The sequence below is a fragment of the Microtus pennsylvanicus genome, chromosome X (genome assembly GCF_037038515.1).
Source record: "Microtus pennsylvanicus isolate mMicPen1 chromosome X, mMicPen1.hap1, whole genome shotgun sequence".
In the NCBI taxonomy this organism is placed as follows: domain Eukaryota; kingdom Metazoa; phylum Chordata; class Mammalia; order Rodentia; family Cricetidae; genus Microtus; species Microtus pennsylvanicus.
In genome coordinates this window covers 134,501,612-134,525,993 of record NC_134601.1, presented here as the reverse complement: position 1 = coordinate 134,525,993, position 24,382 = coordinate 134,501,612, and the positions used below count along the sequence as shown (strand labels likewise).

The 24,382-nt window shown below is 38.5% G+C and overlaps 1 protein-coding gene and 1 pseudogene across 4 annotated transcripts in view; one reads left to right on the top strand and one right to left on the bottom strand.

Moving 5' to 3' along the window:
- The window catches only part of Sytl5 (synaptotagmin like 5), a 382,433-nt gene that overhangs the window by 179,207 nt on the left and 178,844 nt on the right, over positions 1–24,382 (bottom strand). For all 4 annotated transcript variants that reach the window (XM_075957599.1, XM_075957600.1, XM_075957602.1 and 1 more), the window contains 2 exons: positions 10,938–11,147; positions 1,565–1,680 (listed from right to left, as the gene is read on the bottom strand). In XM_075957599.1, the coding sequence (XP_075813714.1) occupies positions 1,565–1,680; positions 10,938–11,147 (326 nt within the window). The remainder of the gene's footprint in view (positions 1–1,564; positions 1,681–10,937; positions 11,148–24,382) is intronic.
- On the top strand, positions 11,427–12,417 carry LOC142841019 (ribonucleoside-diphosphate reductase subunit M2 pseudogene; annotated as a pseudogene).

Below are 24,382 nucleotides of genomic sequence, written 5' to 3'. Positions count from 1 at the left end.
AAACTGCTTGGGCTCATAGCTTAGAACATAGGTGGGTGGAGTAAACAGAACAGAATGCTGGGAGGAAGAGGAAGTGAGCTCAGACTCAACAGCTCTCCTCTCGGGAGCAGACGCCACAGAGAGATGCCATGCTCCTGGCTCCTGGGCAGACACACACGATGAAGCTCCGACCCAGGATGGACGTAGGCTAGAATCTTCCTGGTAAGCGCACCTTGGGGTGCTACACACAGATGATTAGAAATGGGCTAAATTAATATGTGAGAATTAGCCTAGAAGAGGCTAGATAGAAATGGGCCAAGCAGTGTTTAAATGAATACAGTTTGTGTGTTATTTTGGGGCATAAGCTAGCCATAGCAGGCGGCCAGGGGTGTTGGGAACGCAGCCCCGCCACCCCAATTACAACTAATTTTTATGGGTGTTGTTTTATTTTGAGACAAATTCTCTCTATATTCCTAAAGCTGGTCTGAAACTCACTATGTACCCCAGACTGCTTTTACATACATAACCGTTGTGCCTCAGTCTCCCAGCGGTAGTGAACACAAGTGTGTCCCCAAACACAGCCAGACATCTTGGAAATGAGAGGCCAGATTTCCTGGGATGACAGGCATATGTGCATATGTCTTATGCCTGGAAATGTAGGCACTGAGGTTTAGTGTACAAGGGGGCTATAGCTGACTGGATAATTTTCATTCAACCTGGCTCTTATAACATCAGATGTGGTGTTATTCACATTTAGGAGACCTTCTTTGTGAATGCCACACCCCAAAGTGACACAGGAATAAGTTGCAAGATTTCAAGATCAAAAGATACCCATTCCACCTCTATTATATAAACCATGCATGAGAAATTTGCACTCAAGAACACTTTATTCAATACTGAACCAGTTAGATTGTAGTTTAAGTATAGTGGGAAGCAGTCTCAAGATGGTTGTTCTTCATATTTGGGGCCAGTCTAACTAATTATTCACGAACTAAAACTTTCCTGCATACTTAAGTCTCCTAACTTATCATACTTGGTTCCTATCCAACAAATGCCATTGACTCAATCTAAGCATTATGACCACCAAAAATGCTCCTTAGCATTTCCCAGTGCTCCCACTTGTGAGAGTGGGACTTTAGGGTACAGTACCAGTGCTTGGTTAGGAACCAAGAATTAAATTTAAAAAATACTATTTAAAAGAAAATCTGAAATTAGATTTGGTGAAAAATCAAGAATTGCTTTAAAAATGGGAATAATTTATTTCACCTGTTTTAGGTTGCTTTCTTAAATGTTTAGTAAAACATCAGAAATGCATCTAGAGAAATAACTGGCTGTGATGAGGATAAATGGCTCCTTTGAAACTCTCAGCATGTCAGATATGTGGAAAATAAGTATGAAGTTTGCTTTTCTACTGACTTCATTTGGATGATTTTTAGATTTCAAGCTACCAAGTTGTGAAATGATCTATGGGATTGAGGGAAAAAATTCAACTGTGTTCACCTGCTACATTACCATAGGGAAGTTCCTTAACCCAAACAAATTTAACCCAACCAAAGTCTTGGAGACAAATAATTGCATTAGTTACCTGGGCTTCTTCTTAAGATGGACTGTCGGACAACATCAGTGCCCAGAACATTGACTTGCTTGAAACGTTTTGCCTTTTCTTCATAAAACCATTCTCCACTTATAAACTTTAGCTGCCTGCTCGTGAAGAAAAAGGAAGGCACTAAAATTAAATTATTTAAATTATTTTCTCCTAAAGTTGTTTTTGGTCAATGTTTTATCACAGAAACAAAAAATGAAACTAGGACAGGTTCTATCCATCTTTTGAATTCTACCTATAAAGGCTATGTGAAATCACCTCCTGTCTTCCCTCTAGGAATGTCTGTGGTCTTCTTGTATGCCTTCACTCTTTCTATGACCTTTAGAGTTTTAGAATTTTTCTTATAATTTTAGTCATCCCTATTGTTCTATTAACTCTCTGAGAGACAATCTCTATGTAACTCTACTCCACCCCCATAGTACTATAATAATAGGAATTTTATAGACTGTCCCTCAAACCATAGTTTATTCTTTTTTATTATAAATGCTAACATACATTTGTTACACAGATGATGACACTTATTGTGGTATTTTTGTTGTTCAAAAATTGCACATAAACAATACTGATCTATACTTCTTCGGGTTATAATTTTAACCTGAATAAGTGACCACTGCTCCATCATTTTAAGACTTAAACTTCTTTTCATATCTTCATCACAAATATCATTATCATCAGTGACATGACGGCAGGAGTCTTGACTCTTTTGGTTATCATCTTTAGCAGTAACATTCAGCACTGTAGTTTATAAACATTTGTGAAATGAATCAAGATTCCTAGAACTCAACCTATAGCAGCTATGTGCTGTAAAGCTCAGTTTGAGGCTTACAATAAAGACATAAAACCATAGAAGTCATTAGGTAGTCTAAAATTGTTTCTAATTAAACAAGAAAAAATAGCTTATAAGGGCATGAGCTCAGGATTGAAAATAGTCTTGTACTATTGGATAAATGATTTCTAGAGGATTATAGTAGAAAGTGAGATTGGGAGGTAGGCCTGGGCTATGTAATACCCTTTGAATGCCATGCTAAGAAGCTAAAATTTCATTTTGGAGGCAATAGGGAACTTATACTAAAGTTCATACTTGATTATATAATACTTGGAGAAATACATCGAGAAATGAGAGACTAGCAAACTAATTAGGAAATTTCTTTAGTTAACAAGACAAGAACTGACAAAATATAAATCAAGGTATTGTGAGAATAAATGTTGCAAGAATTGGTAAGTCTGGTATGGTGACTGAAGAAAAGCAACTGATTTCCCAGATACACAAACCACACATAGATACTACTAACAAAGAGAATCACAGACCAATCTCGCTCATGAACACTAATGCAAAAATACTCAATAAAATATTGGCAAACCGAATACAAGAACACATCAGAAAAATCATCTACCACAGTCAAGTAAGCTTCATCCCAGAGATGCAGGGAATGGTACAACAAATGAAAATCTTTCAATGTAATCTACCATATAGACAAACCAATAACCAATATCAAACTAAATGGAGAGAAACTCAAAGCAATCCCACTAAAATCCAGGAACAAGGCAAGGTCGTCCACTCTCTCCATATCTATTCAATATAGCACTTGAAGTTCTAGCTAGAGCAATAAGACAACAAAAGGAGATCAAGGGGATAAAATCAGAAAATAAGAAGTCAAACTCTGGGCTGGAGAGATGGCTCAGAGGTTAAGAGCATTGCCTGCTTTTCCAAAGGTCCTGAGTTCAATTCCCAGCAACCACATGGTGGCTCACAACCATCTGTAATGGGGTCTGGTGCCCTCTTCTGGCCTGCAGGCATACAGACAGACAGAATATTGTATACATAATAAATAAATATTAAAAAAGAAGTCAAACTCTCAATATTTGCAGACAATATGATAGTATTCTTAAGTGACCCCAAAAATTCTACCAGGGGATGCCTACAACTCATAAACACCTTCATTAATGTAGCAGGATACAAGATTAACTAAAAAAATAAAATCAGTAGTCCTCTTTTATACAGATGATAAATGGTCCAAGAAAGAAATCAGAGAAACATTACCCTTCATAATAGCCACAAATAATATAAAATATCTTGGGGTAATGCTAACCAAACAAATGAAAGTATGACAAGAACTTTAAAACTTTGAAGAAAGAAATTCAAGAAGATGCTAGAAAATGAAAAGATCTCCCAATTCTCAGGTAGGCAGAATTAACATAGTTAAAATGCTTCTGTAAAGCAAAGGACATGGTCATAAAGACAAAGTAGCTGCCAATGGGAAAAGATCTTCACCAACGCCATATCAGACAGAGGGCTGATCTCCAAAACATACAAAGAAACTTGACATCAAAAGAACAAATAATCCAATTTAAAGAATGGAGTACATACCTAAACAGGGAACTCTCAAGAGAGGAATCTAAAATGGCTTAAAGACACCTAAGGAAATGTTTAACATCCTTAGCCATCAGAGAAATACAAATCTAAACAACTCTGAGATTTCCATCTTACCCCTGTCAGAATAGCCAAGATCAGAAACAATGATGACGGCTTATGCTGGAGAGGATGTGGGGTAAAGGGAACACTCCCCCATTGCTGATGGGAGTGCAAAATTGTACAGCTGCTTTGGAAATCAGTATGGCGATTTCTCAGAAAATTGGGAAACAATCTACCTCAAGATTCATCAATCCCACTGTTGGGTATACATCCAAAAGATGCTCAATCATACCACAAGGGACATATGCTCAACTATGTTTATAGCAGTGTTATTTGTTATAGCCAGAACCTGGAAACAGCCTAGATGCCTTACAACCAAAGAATGGATAAGGGAAATGTAGTACATTTACACAATGAAGTACTACTCAGTGGTAAAAAATAATAACATCTTGAAATTTGCAGGCAAATAGATGTATCTAGAAAAAAATTATATTGAGTGAGGTAGCCCAGACCCAGAAAGACAAACATAATATGTATTCACTCATTAGTGGCTTTCAGAATAAAGCAAAGAAAACCCAGCCTACAATTCACAATCCCAGAGAACTTAGACAAAAAAGAGAACCCTATAAGAGATGTACATGGATCTACATAGGAAAGTGAAAAGACAAGAGCTCCTGAGTGAACTGGGAGTGTGGAGGTCACGGAAGAGGGCAGAAGGGGAGAGTGAAGGAAAGGAGGGGAGTGGAGAAAAATGTAAAACTCAAATTAAAACAATAAAAAGAAAGCAATTGAGATCCAAATAGAGATTTCTAGCCCCAGAGCATGATATTAAGATTTAACAACAAATTTTACTTTAAAATCAGCAGTCAGATCCCAAATATAAAATTCATCCAAAAAAATATCAGTTTTATTCCTTACAGTAACTGAAATCCTGCTTCTTAGTATAAGAGAACAGCAAGATAAGTTCAGCACAGTTCTACCACTGCCAAAAATGCCAACCTGTTAACCGCAGAGAGGGCGTACAGTGAAATATGATCATACCAGGCATACCACACACTCATTCCTGGTGGCTAGATAACCCCTTGAAAAGCACAGATTTTGCGTGACTAACTCATAACTGTAGCTATTACAAATTGCATCATATCTAAGGAAGGTATAATCTACCAAAAGAGTGAATTTGAATAGATTATTCCTGGATATATCTCCAGAGATTTATAGGCTTATATATTATTACTTATTCTAGAAATACAGGTGTTTGCAGAATGTTAATTTCTAAAGATATTCTTTCAAGATTACTGTCAATCACAAACTCATATATGTACTGATGTAATCTGATTTTACTGCAAGAATTGAGCCATTAATCTAGTGACTTTAAAATATCAAGATTGTCCTAGGTCATTCATGTGGATCCAAAGTAATCACATGAGCTTGAAAGCAAGGAAAATAACTGGAAGTCAAAAGAGACAGTGTAGAGTGGGAAGTCAAAGAGTGAAATGCGAACAAGAAGGGGGACATAGCTGAGTGCTTAAAAATTATCCAAGGGGGTATGCTAAAGTCTTGTCTCTTATGTGTGTATGTGCTTGTGTGTGAGGGGCTGCAGAGGATAGCACAGTGGCAGTTCCATGTGTGGCAATCTACATTCTAAAGGAAATAAATCTCCATATTATCTTTACCATACACCTACAGCTGCCAACAGATAGCACAAATACTATTTCTCCAGAAGTGTTAATCACTACCTCCTGTCATCTGTGTGAGAACAATAGTCATAACTATTTGTTCACCTTCCACATGAACTTGCATAATTTATCATTTTTAGAACTATGAAGTATCAGGGATAATGCCTTTGTTCCCATCACAGGTTCTGGATGTAGACAGAAAGTTAATAGAAGAAGAAGAAACTAATACTGAGTACCTATCATGTACGAAGTAATGTGCTAGGCACTTTATATGTAATATCTCCAATCTTCACTATGAGATATAAACTAGCAATGACAGATCTCACTTTATAGACTAGAAAACTCACATGGGTTAAGCATTTTCCTCAAAGTTACAGAGGCATGATGGTAAATATAACATTAATACTCCAAGTCTCATACTCTTTCCATTGGGCAATATCACCAGAAGAGAATTCATGTTTGTCAGTTTCAAAAAGGCTTTGATGAGGGCCAAAGGTGTGTGGAAGCAAAAACCAATAGAAAGCAACGCTTAGCATTTCAAATGAATGTGTGCACACTTCCCCAAGTGTGCCCCCAAGGGGCCAAGTAGCGAGAATAAAGAAATGGTGAGAGGATAAAAAATAATCTTACAGTGGTACTCGCTGTAAGATTTCAACCCGTCTACCATGCCACTGTAGTATTCAAACAACTCAACGCTTGAAACAGACTCTGTCCCCTCTATGTTGAACTCTGAAGAACGGGTTTTGACTGAAATGACCACACAGCATACTTACTATCTGTGAACACCAATTGCTAACTATCACAGAGTGTCAGCTTTTGGTTTTAGTAACATTAAACTACTGGGACTTATGTTTCCTTTACTTGTAAACTTACACAATGGGAAGAAGTTCTTTTCTCTTTGGATTCACAGCGCAAATAGGTAATCTTGTTTTAAAAATACATAGCAACCAGGGTATTTTGTTTGCTTATCTATCATTAACTACTGGAGACACCTGTTATAAGATATGCTTTGTAAGGTATTAGTTTCCATCTGTTAATCACAAGGAAGCTAGTTAAACTTATTATTTATAAATTTATTCACAACACAGAACATATTTATTGAATTCCAACTGTTGGGATTGAAATAACAAAGAAGAGAAACACAAACACTTTGTCCTTTTAGCAAGGGTGGTCAGTCTAGGTTCTTTTTTTCCAATCAGGAAAGAAATGCATGAGTATATGATAGCGAAACTGCTAACCACTAGAAGGCAAAGAAAACATCTTAAATGTAGTTAAGGGGCAACAAAATCAAAAATGGATTAACTACAAAAAGAGCAGCCTCCCTCTACCAATGCTTGCTATAATTTCAGTGCTTCAGAAAGAAAGCCCTGTCCAACGTAAATGACAATAAAGGTTGTTCTGCCAACTGATAAGAGAATGAGTCACTTTTTGACTCATCTCATCTCTTAGAGATTAGGGTGGGAATTTCAATTTCATGGTCTATTAAACATGGAGACATCCAGGTAGGGCTGTAATATTCTCTTATAACAAACAAAGGACATTCTTTGCCAATAAAATATTATTTGTGCTTCCTTATTGAAAACCACTCCATGAATAGCAAACAGGATATTTCCAATACTGAAAGCTTTAGTCTCAGAGGGCACACAAACAAGTAGCTTAAATATTAGGAAAGTATTACTAATAAATTCTTCAGCTGGAGAAGTAAGCATGGATATTCATATATTAAATACTCATAAATTTCTGTTTATCGCAGGAAAAAGCTAACTATAGACAAATTGTTTCTGGAAAAGTAGAAGAATCACACATTGAAAGCTATTTTCTCTTTAGAATGTCCAGAATGACAAAGACTTTTTTGAATAAGCACAAAAAACATAATAACTTTATTTTTTACATTAGACTACAAAGTTATTGAAGGCATTTGATGCTTCCCTATCCTTGTATCTTAGCCAACTTTATACCAATAGACTAACAACAAATGTATAGAAGGGATGCACAGATGTATGGATGAATACATCAATTAGACAAATAAATGGTTGTTTTGATTAAGTTAATGTTTCACCAAAAAAGAAGGCAATTGATTGATGAGTTTTATATTAATACTTCCTAAGAAAAGCAGCTAGTTCAACATCTTAATATTTATGCTTGCATCTACTAAAAACAACTTGTATTTTTCTATGACAAGTAGATATTTACTTTGTTTAACGGGCAGATGTATTTGTCATGGCTCTTGTTTTTTCCCCTATCATCATGTTCCCAATAGAATAAAATTGTATTTGTTCTATTTTTCTTCCTTGTACTCCACAATGATGTGCTTTAAGTGGGAGACATTCATTCATCCATTTATCATTTCATTATTTTGCTTATCCATCCATCTACTCATTTAACAAATACACATGGAGTACCTGATTTAGGCATTCCTTTAGGTATGAGAACATCATACAGATTTTTTTAAAATCTCTTGTCTCTATGGTTATTAAGCTTATATTATAGTAGAGGAAGAGAGATGAGGAAAACAATAAATAAGTGAAATATGTAGCACATGCGATCTAAGTGGTAGGCCAGTTTCTATGACAATCTCCAAATTCAACTCAACATATTAAGAGTTAATTTCCTGTTAATACACCCTAAAGAGAATCTGACTCCTGCCTTTCAGAGGAAGATACAGTGAATTAGACCTTTATTTACCTCCCACATTATTTAGCAAATTACCTTACTGCTACAACATAAGGTCATGGGTCTTGTGATTTAGTAATTAATAATTTACAGTAAGGTAAAAATTTGTCTTCTTATATTGAAGTCTGAGACTCCATGTAACAGTTTAAGGACTTCTGAGTCTTAGGCCTTAGGTCCTTTTGTCAGAACAAATGAGGGTCTGGGATATATAAGAGAATGAACAGAAATAGGATAAATGGGGGAAGAATACATACTAAGAATCAACTCAGAAAATATTGGATAAGAATTGAAGAAATAGTTACTGAAAAAATTCTCATCAATCCTGGGAGATTTGTGTAAGCAATTCCACTAAAATCAGAAATGAGGCAAGGTTGTCCTCTCTCCCCATACCTATTCAATATAGCATTGAAGTCTTAGCTAGAGCAATAAGACAATTGAAGGAGATCAAGTGAATATAAATTGCAAAGAGAGAAGTCAAAATATTTATTTATGCAAATGATAAGATATTATACTGACGTGACCCTAAAATTGCAATTGGGGATCAACTACAGCTGATAAACACTCATCAAAGTAGCTGTATACAAAATTAACTAACACAAATCAGTAGCACTCCTTATATACAAATGACAAATGGACTGAGAAAGAAATCAGTGAAACAACACCTAGCACAATATCCTCAAAACTATAAAATATCTTGAGGTAACTCTAACCAAGCAAGTGAAAGATTTGTATGATTAAAAACTTAAAGTCTTTGAAGAAAGAAATCAAAGAAGATATTAGGAGATGGAAAGATCTTCCATGCCCATTAATTGGTAGATACAACATAGTAAATATGATCATTCTACTAAAATCAATCTACACATTTAATGTAATCCCCACCAAAATTCCAACTCAATTCTTTCCAGACCTCAACACAATCTAAAGTTACCTGAGAGGAGGAAGCCTCAACTGAAAACTTGCCTCCATAAAGCCTAGCTGTAGGCAACCCTATAAAGCATTTTCATAATTAGTGATTGATAGGGGAGGGCCCAGCCCTTTTTGGCTGGTGCCATTCCCGGGCTTGGTAGTCCCGTGTTCTATAAGTAAACAGGCTGAACAAGCCATGGGGAGCAAGCTAGTAAGCAGCACCCTACCATGGTTTCAGTATCAGCTTTTGCCTTCAGGGTTCTGCCCTATTTGAGTTCCTGTACTGGTTCCCTTCAGTGATGGACTGAAATGTGGAAATTTAAGTACAATAAATCCTTTCCTTCCCAGCTTGCTTTTATCATGGTGTTTCATTGCAGCAATAGAAACTAAGATGGAGATAGAGTCTCAACTGGCCATTTCCTGTCACCAAATGAAGCTTCCAGTACTAATACTGGGTTACACCCAACCAAATTGTTGGCCAAAGGCAGTGGTTTGTTCTCAACCTTCCCGATGTTGTGACAATTTAAAACAGTTCCTTATATTGTGTTAACCCCAACCATAAAATTATTTTGTTACTGTTATGAATCATAATATAAATATCTGATATGCAGGATATCTGATATGTGACCTCCAAAAGGGTTGTGACCCACTCAGAGGTTGAGACTCACTGGCCAAAAGGGTCCCATGGAAATTCTCAAACAATCCAGGCTATTGCCAAGGTGGTAAATTGTTCTCCAAAAACTAACAGCAAGGCCCCACAACTCACTGCACATGAAGATCTCAAGGTGATACCTACATAGAGCTTTCATATCTAGATCCTAGTGCAGTGGTACTCGATATGTGGGTCACAACCCCTTTGCAGTCAAGTGACCCTTTCACAGGGGTCACCTAAGACCATCAGAAAACACAAGTACTTACATTATGATTCATACCAGTAGTAAAATTACAGTTATGAAGTAGTAATGAAAATAATTTTATGGTTGGGGATCACCACAACATGAGGAACTGTATTCAAGCGTTGCAGTATTAAGAAGGTTGAGAACCACTGAGCTAGACAGAAGCTAAACAGAAGCATAATGGGAAAGTTGCCTGCTTTTGTCCTTTTTGGTGAACAATGAGGGCTGGAGAACATTAAGAAACTGCTCCACCTCAGCTGATACATGCAGCACACTTGGCACTCATCTTGCCAAGTTTCTCAAATGTTGACGAATGTCAAAAGAATTCTGTCTCTGCCTCTTGTAGAAGCCACGTGGAGTCTTGAAGGACTTAGAGAAAAGAAAATATCTTGCTGGCTTTTAAATACAAACATTTTTAGACATTGATTTTAAAATACTGTTCTTTACTTTTATAGCTGCCTTTACCTGTTTCTCTCCCACTGAACTCTCCTTTATCTCTGTCTTTATGCCTGTCTCTATATTCCTCTCTGTGTCTGTCTCTCTGTCTCTGTGTCTGTGTCTGTGTCTGTCTCTCTCTCTCTCTCTCTCTCTCTCTCTCTCTCTCTCTCTCTCTCTCTCTCTCTCACACACACACACACACACACACACACACATACCTATCAAGCCTGTGACTAGATTGTGCTTTTAAATCTACTCTAATTTAAAATCCTTTTTTTCTCATTTCTTACTACTCCATTCTAATCCTGTCAATTATCAAATATGGATTTTGCAGAGAAAGGCAGGAAACTCACGCGACTTTGGCACAGACAGTGCACTTCCAGTTGCCATCGGGGCCCATGACTCGACATTCACTGCACACCTTGAGGAAGCAGACTTGGCATGGATATCCCCGGTCAAAGATGAAGCCAAGGCTTTTCTGACAGTGAACACAGACTCTACTGCTCTCTTGTTGAGTCTTCCCACTTCTACATTTTGCCTCTAAAAGTTCATTTTTCAGCTTCCTGGTAAGAGAAAAGGCGCATTAAAAATGGTTGTTTTTGTGAGATAATAAAGATGAAGTTCCTAGCATGATTCTTGCCTCATATGTATTAAGTACATGCCACTTTCATATTCCCTTTTAAAAACTATTTGACAAAAATATATTTATCTGCCTTTTGGAAACTTGAAATTACAAGCATAGTCCTTTTTCCAGAAGCAGCACTTAGGAAATTCTTGGGAATACTAAATATCAGGATCTGGTTTACTTAAAAAAGCATTTTAGGTGCTCCTGGTTCTAGCCACTCCGCCACCCTCTCCGTCGCCTCGGCCGCTGCCCTCGCTCGCCATGCTCTCCGCCCGCGTCCCGCTCGCCACCATCACCGACCAGCAGCAGCTGAGGATGTCGCCACTGAAGCGACTCAACCTGTCCAAGAAGGAGAACACGCCCCCGAATCTCAGCGGGACCCGCATCCTGGCGAGCAAGGCTGCGAGGAGAATCTTCCTGGACCCAGCCGAACCGGAAAGTAAAGAATCTACTAAACCCAGCGTTGAGGATGAGCCCTTACTGAGAGAAAATCCCCGCCACTTCGTGGTCTTTCCCATCGAATACCATGATATCTGGCAGATGTACAAGAAAGCCGAGGCCTCCTTCTGGACGGCTGAGGAGGTGGACTTACATTGAAGCTTTCAAAGAGAGGGAGTAGCTCTTCAATGCTATTGAGACAATGCCTTGTGTGAAAAAGAAGGCTGACTGGGCGTTGGATTGGGGACAAAGAAGCTACCTATGGAGAACGAGTTGTGGCCTTTGCTGCTGTGGAAGGGATCTTCTTCTCTGGCTCTTTTGCGTCAATATTCTGGCTCAAGAAACAGGGACTGGTGCCTGGCCTTACGTTTTCCAACGAGCTTATTAGCGGAGATGAGGGTTTACACTGCGACTTTGCCTGCCTGATGTTCAGGCACCTGGTACACAAGCCGTCGGAGCAAAGAGTACAAGAAATCATTATCAACTTAGTGAGGATAGAGCAGGAGTTTCTCACCGAGGCCCTGCCTGTGAAGTTCATCAGGATGAGCTGCACCCTGATGAAGCACTACGTCGAATTCGTGGTGGACAAGCTTATGCTGGAGCTAGGGTTCAGCAAGATTTCCAAAGTAGAAAATCCGTTTGACTTCATGGAAAATATTTCACTAGAAGGGAAGACAAACTTTTTTGAGAAGCGAGTGGGCAAGTATCAGAGGATGGGGGTGATGTCAAATTCAGCAGAGTATTCTTTCACTTTGGATGCTGACTTCTGAGTAAACTGTCGGCTCTTTGCTGATTATTTTTCTCCCCTTGTCATAAAAAAATCAGCAAAAGCAATCAATTGGCTACACCATGAATTTGTTAACCGGTATCTAAGAACTGGGGAGCTACCTCAGTTGGTCCCTTTTTGCTAGTTGTGTCACTAGAGGAAGGACACAACTAGCAAAAACTTTACTTAAGTTTGTAAATAAAACTAGTACTTTGCACACAAACAGTACTGTCAAGGGGGAAAGCCTACTTTATTTGGTTTCTACACCAAGCACTAAGTAGTGTTTTGTAAGAAGAGCGTTGCCAAGCTTAATTCTTCAGTGAATTAATTGAGATGCTCCATCAGCGTCGAAGTCAGTCCTGTGCAATCTAGGCATTAGCCTGCTAGTGCTATTCATGTACAGGGTATGTGTGAGACCCCATACATCAGAGCATCTCTGCTTCACACAACCTCCAACTTTGAGTCACGAGAGACTTCGGCATGATTTGGTACACTTGCTGGCTGGCCCAGGCCCAGTCTTCATTTTGTGAAAAGCAATATTTTTTTTAAAGTTATTCTTTGCCCCAGTTCTAGTTAGTGCAGAGTCTTGAAAAGGCTTTGTAGATAGGATTTCCAGTGGTAGCCCATGCACCAGTCTTGGTTTTTGTCAGTGGTAAAGCCAGGGCTGAAGTCAGCTTTCCTAAAAGATGCAGATTTTTGAGTGTGTGAACAAGTACTGTTGAAATTTGATCCATTTATTAACCCTGTCTAGGCCTAGAACTTGCTGTGCAGACTAGGTCAGCCTTTTAAACTTACCTCTGTCTCCCAAACACTGGGATTAGGGTTTGTGCCACATTGCCTGGCTTTACCTGGTGAATTCCTCCTAAACACCTGAAACTGTACTGTATGGGCTGTTAATGTGTGTTCAGTTCAGATTGCAGGCTGAAATGTGGACAGTAGATGCACCTAACAGCCAGTGCGAATTAGTCTGTTCTGTGTATTGATCTGTTTTCGTGTTTGGGGAACAAAATCCAGAATTCACCCAGTGAGTTTGAGGCTAGTTAGGGGTACATATGTGAAGCTGTCTTAAAACCCAAAACAATGAAAGCAAGTGTATTGGTTGCCTGGAGTAATTCACATTGGTCTCTGGCCTCCTTGCTAGCTGATGCTGTTGTGTTTTAGCAGTTTGACCCCCAACTTTTCTTTATTGTATATTTCCCATATTTCTGTAATATGAGACACTTTGTACCTTTTAAATTATTGTTACCGAAAATTAATAAACTGAAGTCTTGCACAGCAAAAAAAAAGCATTTTATCAATTGATGGTAATATGGGAAGTACAGCTTCGGAACATGTGTTCTTTAAATTGTCTAGACACTGGAATAGCTTGGAAATACTGGTGGCCAAGTCTCATCTCCACAAATTTGAATGCTTTTGGCTTGAGATGTGGCCTGGAAAACATTATGTCTAAAGTGTCTTTATTTGTTATGGAATACTGCCAGATTTCCCAAACACTGCTATAGAAGATTGGCCCATTCCCATTTTAATATTTTTTAGATCTGCCATTCCTTTAGGTTACTGATCTCTTTATCTTGTCTTCAGTGCCAAGAGAGAAAACCCGGAAGCATCCCACACCCTTTATACCATTTTCATTTTACAGTTACGACATGAAGTCTTGAGCATAGATTCAGAGTCTAAGTCCAGGCTAGTTTACAAAGTAGTTGAATACTTAAATGTAATAATTATTTCTTTTGTGAAGTCTTATAAACCTGCACTGGTTTATGTGAAGTGTGTATGTACTGAAACCACAGTGAATGCTATTAACAGTTAATTCATGTCAAAAACATTTTGAAGACAATAGATGAGATAGATACAACTGGAATATAGAACTTTTCATTCTTAGCCCAATTAGAGAGTCATAAGATAAGAATTTTAAACTTGGGAACAAGTTCTCCAAAACGATTGACATTTTTTTCATATATTAATTCAGCATGTATTAGGTAGGTTGTCAGATATAAGCAAGCTTGAAGGTCACTGAGGATGAATGCTTCCATCATAGTCAACTTTGAACCCTCCCTCCTGTTTCCCTGGTAACATTAGAAAGAGAAGCACCACAATTTTTGTATCCTTATGATTTAAAACACTGCATGAACAGGACTTTGTTTATTGGTCCATTAAAAGAAAACTGATTTTTCTTGGTCAAAAGATCAAAATTTGAGTTCTACTTTTGACCTTGGGTGGAAACATGACCTTCTGACATGACTGAAATATACAATATCATCACCTCCCTTAAGAGTTAATCCAACTGGACCCATCAGTCACCTTGTCAGGAGACCACCCCTCAGGAAATATAACTGAAATGAAAACATGCTAAAGAGAGGAGAATCTCATTGATTTCCAATTGAATCCCAATATCCCTTTGCTGAGACAATGTACTTGTACACATCAGGACCTCTCTGGCTCCCAGATCTGCTGCTTATAAATCTTAACTGCTGAATCTACCCACTTTTCTGAGTTCTAGCCCCCAAAGAACGATCTTTCCTCATTCCTTATCTCTTCTGGAGTACCAGTCAAAGACCTAAAAATGTTTTCCCTGACATTCTGGGCATGCTTACTATTTTCACAAAAAACTCCATCTCTATTTCTTTAGCTCTTTTTAGCCTATCATTGCTGACTCTAACTCAAAGGTAGATCTTTCTCTCTCTCCTCCATTTCCCCTTGCTGGTGTTTCCCCCTCATTCTAATAAAATGAACCTCAAGCCTCCTTCTAATCTGTTTTAAACTTCTTTTCTCAGGGGCTGGAGAAAGAGTTGAGCAGTAAGTACAAGTACAGCTTTTGTAGAGGACCTGAGTGCAGTTCTCCAGACCCACATTGGGAAGTTCACAACTTCTTAGAACTCCAGTGTGAGGTCCATCTGACACCCTCTTCTGTTCTATGTAAGCACCTGCAATCCCACATGCATGTATCTATGCACACAAACATAATTAAAAATAAAATATTTTAAAAGCACAATCTCTTGTCAATGACATGAAAACCCACCAAGGAGGACTGTAGGCTGGCAATACTTGCATTTATCGAGTATCTGTTCTATGCTAGTTCTTATGGTATACAGCTATCATAATGAGTTAATATAGGACACCTAATAAGGAGTTCCATTGTGTTTTGTTTTACTCCAATGGCAAAGATGGAAGGGCATGAGATTTCAAGAGAATACGAGTGCCTGTAAATTGCTGTGATAACAAACCCACTGTTAGAACAATGATGAAGACAGTTCCATTAATGAGGAGGGCAGAGTGAGTCCTGATGATCTAAGCATCTCACTTCTGCTTCTAGATATGATATACTGGGCATTAAGTTTCCAACACATCAGTATTTGTATTCTTATTTTATGCATGAATGTTTTGCCTGTGTGCATTTATGGGTACCATATGTGTGCCTGGTGCCTGAAGAGGTCAGAAGAGGATTCAGATCTTCTAGGACTAGAGTTATGGATGTTTGTGGGTACTTCAAATTAAAGCCAGGTACACTACAAGAGCAACAAGTGCTCGAAATCTCTAAGTCACCTCCCCAGTGTTCCCATCACAAGAGTTTTTAAGGATATAATCAAATAATAGCAGATAGTAATTAGAATAAATGAAGAAAATGTCTGATTGGAAAAATGGTACTAAGGGGAAAGAGAGTACCAGAAGATAGGAGAAAGGGATAAACTGAAACAGAATTTTTCTCTGTCCCAGCAGCCAGCTCTTAGAAATCAAAGTGGAGTTCATTTATATGTGTATGGCTATAGTAGCCGCAGGAAGGCACTTGAAGAAAATGAGCTTCCGGCTAGTATCTTAGTACCTCCTCTCTCACAAACAGAAAAGCCACCCTCAGAAGCCATGAATGCTTCCAGATCAAAGAACCAGGCTTTACAACTGGGGTTATTTTATGTTCTTTCAGATAACAAGAAACCCTGAGTTAGGCAGTTACTTCAATTAGTTTAGGTGCAAAATAGCATCATTACAGATCCAGTATCCTTTCATCTTGTTGCTTCTCTATGTACAAAATATGCTTTATTCATGTGCAAAATGACTAGGCAGTTCCAACATTGTAGCCTTGTTTACGGCAAAACAAGGGAGTACGTGATTATGTGCTTCTGCACATGGGTCTTCACAAACAAAGCAAAATCTACTTCAGAAATCCTCCCAAAAGACTTCTTGGACTTGACTAGATGGGGTCACATCATTGCCAACTAGTTGCAACAGCGGCTAAGGAATTGACACTTCACTCTGCTTGTGGAAATGGGTAAAGAATATTGGGTGAAGAAAAACATATATAGATCCTCCTGGAAATTGAAAGCAGACAAGATCGCCAGGCAAAAGTTGGGAGCGTGGGGGTGGGGAGAAGGGGAGAGTGGGAGAGAGAAGGGAAGGATTGGGGAGAGCTTGGAGGACTAGGAGGGTTGAGATGGAGGAAGGGCAGATATGGGAGCAGGGGAGAAGATATCTTAATTAAGGGAGCCGTTTTGGGGTTGATAAGAGACTTGGTTCTAGAGGGGATCCCAGGTGTCCACGAGGATGTCCCCAGCTAGGTCCTTGGGCAGCAGAGCAGAGGGTGCCTGAACTGGCTTTGCCCCACTATCACACTGATGATTATCTCGAATATCACCATAGAATCTTCGTCCGGTGATGGTTGGAGATAGAGACAGAGACCCTTATCAGAGCAACGGACTGAGCTCCCAAGGTCCACTTGAAGAGCAGAAGGAGGGAGAACATGAGTAAGGAAGTCGGGACCGCGAGGGGTTAGTCCACTCACTGAGACAGTGTGCCTGATCTAATGGGAGTTCACCAAATCCAACTGGACCAGGTCTGAATGAGCATGTGATCAAACTGGACTCTCTGAATGTGGCTGACAATGGGGGCTGACTGAGAAGCCATTGATAAAGCCACTGGGACTTGTTTTACTGCATGTACTGGCTTTTTGGGATCTTAGTCTGTTTGGATGCACACCTTCCTAGGCCTGGATGGAGGAGGGGAGGGCCTTGGACTTCCCACAGGGCAGGGTACCCTGCCCTCTCTAAGACTGGAGGGCGAGGGAGGAGGGTGTTGTGGGAACGGGAGGGGAATGGGAGGAGGGGAGGAAGTGGAAATCTTGAATGAAAAAATAAAATTAAAAACAAAACAAAAGAATATTGGGTGAAGAAGAACTCCCCTTTCCTGATGGATCACGTGCTGTGTTGTACTGTGAATTCTCTACAAGGCAGCAATCCCTCTTTTCTGGAGACAGCAGTGAACTTCACCACATTTTATGTCTCACTTTACAATATTCCTATGTTTACAGGACAGAAAATGACAAGAATCTGACTCTGGGTCACACAAACACTCAGACCTAGGTGTTCTGCTTCACTACATGAATCATTAACTTACTTTCTTTCTAAATTGCAGTATTAGTTAAAGGAGAAGTGCTAGGTGGATTTGGGGCCACTCATTTAATTGCTACAGCATCCCTCTGAGATATAAATTGTCCAACAATGTCACCCGCCCACTCTATCTCAGTGCTCATTAGTGTTTGTCAACATGACACAAAACAGGATTATCTGGGAAGAGGAAGCCTCAATTGAGAAACTGCTTCTATCAAATTGGCCTGTAGGGGTATTTATGTGATTAATGATTGATATGGAAAAACCCAGCCAACTGTGAGCAATGAACATCCCTGGGCATCCCAAGAAAGCAGGCTAAACAAGACATGGGGATCATGCTAGTAAGCAGTACTTTCCCATGGCTGCTGCATCAGCTCCTGTCTCAAGATTTCGGCCTTAAGTTCCTACCATGATGTCCCTGGATGAGAGACTACAAGATGTAAAGTGGCATAGCTCTTTCCTCCCCAACTTGCTTTTGGTCATGGTGTTTATCACAGCAATAGAAAGCAAATGAGGCCGTCTCCTTAATTTTCACCACATATTACCTTCTTACTCACCTGCCTCATCCTGTACTCTGGATATAAAAATGTTAGCTTTTACAACCATGATATCTTACTAACATGGTTGTCTAAACAAGAGCTGAACAAGGACAACACCAATAGACAAGACAAAGTGGATATGGGAAACCGTAGAGGCCCCAACCTTGCACAAAGAACTACATGCAGCTAGGCTATGCTGAAAGAAGTATTTTCCATTGGGTGGTGGTGGCACACGCCTTTGATCCCAGCACTCAGGGGGCAGAGGCAGGCAGATCTCTGTGAGTTCGAGGCTAGCCTGGTCTACAAGAGCTAGTTCCAGGACAGGCTCCAAAGCTACAGAGAAACCCTGTCTCGAAAAACTAAAAAAAAAGAAAGAAAGTCTCCGATGTATGCTTTCTCTGTTTTCTTTAAGTGGGCACTTAGTGCTATGAACTTTCCTCTTAGCACTGATTTCATAGTGTCCCATAGGTTTGAGTATGTTGTCCCTTTATTTTCATTAAATTCAAGGAAGACTTTAATTTCTTTCTTGATTTCTTCCTTGACCCAGGTGTGGTTCAGTAGTTGACTGTTCAGTTTCCATGAGTTTGTCGGCTTTCTGGAGGTAGGATTTTTGTAAGCCAGACCCAAAAAGAGCAACATGGGATGTACTCACTCATATTTGGTTTCTAGCCATAAACCAAGGACATTGAGCCTATAATTAGTGATACTAGAGAAGCTAAATAAGGAGAACCCAAAGAAAAACATATAGGCATCCTCCTGAATATTAACCTTCATCAGGTGATGAAAGGAGACAGAGACAGAGACCCACATTGGAGCACCGGACTGAAATCTCAAGGTCCAAATCAGGAGCAGAAGGAGAGAGAGCATGAGCAAGGAACTCAGGACCGCAAGAGGTGCACCCACACCGAGACAATGGGGATGTTCTACTGGGAACTCACCAAGGCCAGCTGGCCTGGGTCTGGAAAAGCCTGGGATAAAACCGGACTCTCTGAACATAGCGGACAATGAGGACTAATGAGAACTCAAGAACAATGGCAATGGGTTTCTGATCCTACTGCATGCACTGGCTTTGTGGGAGCCTAGGCAGTTTGGATGCTCAACTTACTAGACCTGGATGGAGGTGGGGGTTCCTTGGACTTCCCACAGGTCAGGGAACCCTGATTGCTTTTCGGGCTGGGGGGGGGGGGACTTAATTGGGGGAGGGGGAGGGAAATGGGAGGCGGTGGCGGGGAAGAGACAGAAATCTTTAATAAATAAATAAATTTATAAAAGAAAGAAAGAAAGAAAGAAAAAAAGAAAAGAAAATAACTAGTTTTCCTCAGGGAAGGACATACCAATTAGTTATTCAGTGTACAGTGGTCAGCTCCAAGAACATATATACAAGTAGCATATTAACAAAGCAGATTATATTTAGGAATTCATTTTTTATATTCATGTACATATATGCATAGAACAAAACTGAATGAGAAAAAGGCATAAATTTGAAATAGGGCAAGTTTGGGTACATGGAGCATGTAGGGAGGAAAGGGGAGAAATAAACAATGCAATTATAATGGAATTTCAAAAATAATATTAAAATACGATTAGTATTCATTAGTAACATTATTAATATACAACATTTTGAATATTATTGTTAATATTAGTTTTGGGGGTAGAAAACATGGCTCAGTGGCACAGTATTTACTAACCATACATGAGACCTTGGATTCCATCTCAAGATAAACATACATATACTACCTTTTTGTTTTCATAGCAGTTTCTGTGTGTATGATAGATTACTAAATATTTTAGTGTTTGGTCACAACAATGGCATGTACTCTTCTTTATGTGTCAAGACATTAATATTTAACAACCATGAAAAAGGCATGGTTCCCATTTTATAGCCAAGAGAGCTGAAAGGCAGCTTGCTGCTGGTCAGGATTCATATCCAGAATTTGGCATTTAAAACAAACAAGAAAACTACTCTCTTCCCATGCACTAGTCTCCTCTTACAGGCTCTGTGCCTATTAAATTGCTCTGCTCAGAAAGAACACTGCATTTGTGAAAGCTGTCTTTCCTAGCTGTGCAAAGCCATTCTGAGCACACTCAAAGGTAAGCCTCAATAAACAAAAGTGCTTTCTTTTGCTGGCCTAGTTCTACTATACAGCATCTTCCCAGGTTGAATCTTGTCGTAAACTCTCTCATGACAAATAGTGCCACTCTCCTTCTAATGCATTTCATAGAGATTGTGATTAGTTTTCAGATCAAAGCCTTTATTAAAGGATCAACATTCCCTCTGAGAATTGGAAAAAAGGGTGAATCTGGATTTGAACCACAGGAAAAGACTCTTTGGTAGAAGTACCACAAAACAGCATTGCAGCTGTTTCTTTCCAGATGAAGTTTTTATGATTTCTGCCAATTTCGTGTTTGGAAATTGTCATGAGATGAGAAGGCAATCTGAAATTCGAACATATATAGATGGCATAAAGTAATCCCTAGCTGCATAAAACTCAGCAACTAGTAATATAACTAGGAGTTCCAACAATACCATGTGAAAAGGTGAACCGAGCAAGCCCTAAGGAACAATTCAGTAAGCAGCATTCCTCCATAGCCTCTGCTGGGATTCTTGTCTACATGTTCCTCCACAGAAACCTGATAGAGTGATCTGATAATTATAAAATCAAATAAACCCTTTCCTCCCCAAGTTGCTTTTGATCATTGAATTTTTACCCAGTAATAAAAACTCTAAGAAAGTTGACACTCCACCCCAACCCACACAAATAAGTAAATGAGTAATAATACAGTAGAATTAATGGAAAAGGATAAAACCACAGAAATATAAGGAAGAGTGTAACTAACGCCCTATCAGTATAAAAAGAACCCAGAGAATCATTAATGACATTCAAGATACATAAATTTGAAAGCTATAGGATTATTGACAATATTTAATAACCATTTTGTTTACAGTGTGGACGGTATTCTGCAAGGCTTATGTGATTTTCCTTATATATCCATTTATTTGATCTTGGGAATTAGCTTTGTTTTTCATATTATATCTTTAGGAAAATTGTTTAATAACAGAGCCAAGAATGAGGCACTTTTAAATGTAGATACTTTAGAAAAAATGTTTAAAACTAAAGAAAGTTTTGCCTAAATGGGGATTACAAATTGTTCCTGAAAAGTACAGAGAGGAGATTCTGTCAATTACTTAGGTTATAAAATAGATTTACAAAAAATTAGAATACAAAAGGCACAAATTAAGAGAGACCAATTACAGACTCTCAATGACTTTCAAAGATTGTTAGGAGATATTTCCAGTCTACAACTGGCTGTTCGGATAACACCTGATCTAACAATTCATTTAAACAAAACCTTAGATGGTGACAAAGACTTGAATAGTCCAAGAGACTTAACAGCTGAAACCAAGAAAGAATTAAAGGTTGTTGAAGAGAAATTACAGGAGGCTCATGTTGATAGGGTGTATGCAAATCTTAATTACATTCTAGTCATATTGTCTTCCAAATTTCCCCTACAGGAATTTTAATGCATCTGGTATGAGACAGAAAGAAGAAATATTTTAGAAAAAAATTTATTTTTCTCCATACATATTTTGTCTATATCACATCTTTCATTGAATATATGTCAATACAAATAATGTTTAAGTTTTCCACAATAAACAGTAGATTTTCCTGCAGTAATCTTTGAAGTTTCTGGGAAGAAGATGGGACCCCACAATAACAACAACAACTCCATCTGGCATCATACGGCATCATGATGCTGATAGTGCTACTTTAAGACCAGTTTTTGGTACCAGCTGCTCAAGATGGCTCTAATTTGGTCAGCTGAAATGATGTACCTTTTTACAATATTCTGGCCAAAACTCCAAATAAAAACTTCAAAAAACCCTATCAACTACTCAGCGACCATTTGCAATTATACCAATTATATATCTTGAAACTTAACCATCATTTTACTTTCATAGGATCCCATAGAAAGAACATCGCCCCCCATGACAGCTGAAAGTAATTTTAGAAGATGACGACCTTCTCCCAACAAAGTTTGTCCTCAGAGGTAGGGACATCAATTAGGGGTTGATTATAATTGGTATAGGGTTGGGGTGAAAAATTATGTAAGCTCAGAGATCTCTTTAAAAAAGGGGGTAAATTGAATGGGATAATAGGCAGCACCAATCTGTTCCTAAGAAAACTTTGGGCACTGAAGACACTCCACTTGGAGATTGTTTTCTTCTTGGCAAAACTGGCTTTTGGGCAAGGAACTGCCCATGCCTCAACCACTGACAAAATGCATGGTATCTGGCCTGGACAAGCAGGATACAAGAAAAAAGTCTGTCAAACCTTGACAAGACAGGGTAAGACAGTTTTGAAAATTTTTCCTGCTTCTGAAAATGGTCTGTTATTTACTCTAGACCTTAGCCAAAGTTGGTTGTTTCAACATGGCAAATGAGACTTTGGGTGATTACCCAGGTAGCCAGTTGTCTTTGTCATTTGTTGCACATTTTGGAAGTTGTTTGATTGCACTTTCTGCCTACTCAAGTAATATTCCGTCCCTTCTCAGGTCTTCAGTGAGGTTAAAGATTTGATAGTCATAGTTACTTTCCTCTTATGAATTAGCCAAACCATTTCTAATAGAAGACTTAGACTCCTTAGGATAGAATGATTATTGAAACATTTAGCATATGTTCCTTGCTTAATATAGTTTATTGTGGTTGTAAAATTCTAATTCTTATACTTGATATCTGTTCTTATTTTATATAGTTTTGTATTGGGTTTGGAACTCTCTTATTTAGACAAAAGGGGGATGTGATGGGGAACCTCCTTCAGTCAATGGCCTTTGGGAGACTGGACCAGGTTGGGCGTGGCTTTGGGTACCAAAGGCTACGGTCCCTCCTGCTTGCCCTTCTTCTTCCTGTGCACGACACCTGGATATGGCACCCCATTTTTATTTCCTCGTTGTGATCCTTGAGTTTCCCTTTTAATAAAGAAAAACCTTAGTATACCCTATTGGGAGCTAGTGTGGGATTTCTTTATTTGCATTCCCCATCTGACACATTCTGCTTTATGCATATATATATATATATATATATATATATATATATATATATATATACTGAACCTGATAGAAGAGAAAGTGGGAAGTACTCTACAGCACATGGGCACAGGAGACCACTTCCTACGTATAACCCCAGCAGCACAGACATTAAGGGCATCATTGAATAAATGGGACCTCCTGAGACTGAGAAGCTTCTGTAAAGCAAGGGACAATGTCACTAAGACAAAAAGATATATATATATATATATATATATATATATATATATATATATATATTACTGGTTTAAAAACATAGGTCATTTGCACACAAATCCTAACTCAAGGTCTCCTTTTGATAAACACAACTTAAGATAATGGTTTCAGAGATTGCATGACAAAGATAACTCATCACATTTCTAAAGAAGTGAGAAATGAATCAGTACTCTGTGACATTTTCTATTTATTAATTCTTGTCTGATACCATACAGTGGATTAATTTTATATATAATTAGCAAACTGGGACTTCTGAAAACAACTATTGTTGTTTATCCTGACCCACAGAGGAATAAAGATGCATTTTTCAAAGGGTATCTTTCCTGAGCATCCAAACAACAAAACATCTTATTACTAATATGATTACTTAGATTAATAATTACTTAGAAAACACAGACACGGAGATGGAACCAATACAGCGACAGGTAGGAAAGTGGCATTTCTTTAAGAAACAACAAAGGACAAAATATTGTGCTTTAAAAGACCGTTGCTATGTCAAATGAAAGAATAGAACTGACTTAATAGAAAGAAATTGGGCATTTATGCAAAAATCAATATGCTTCAAAGAGAACACATTGCCCTTGAAAATAATTTTAAAAGCACTTCTGCCACTGGGTACAGGTAGTTTTTGCAGATATATAACACAGGTACATTTCTGAAATATTTCTAAATTGAATTTGTACAGTATCAATTATTTTAGCTGTGTCAAGGAAGGAGAATTTGAACAGCAAAGTGTTCAGTACTTAATTTC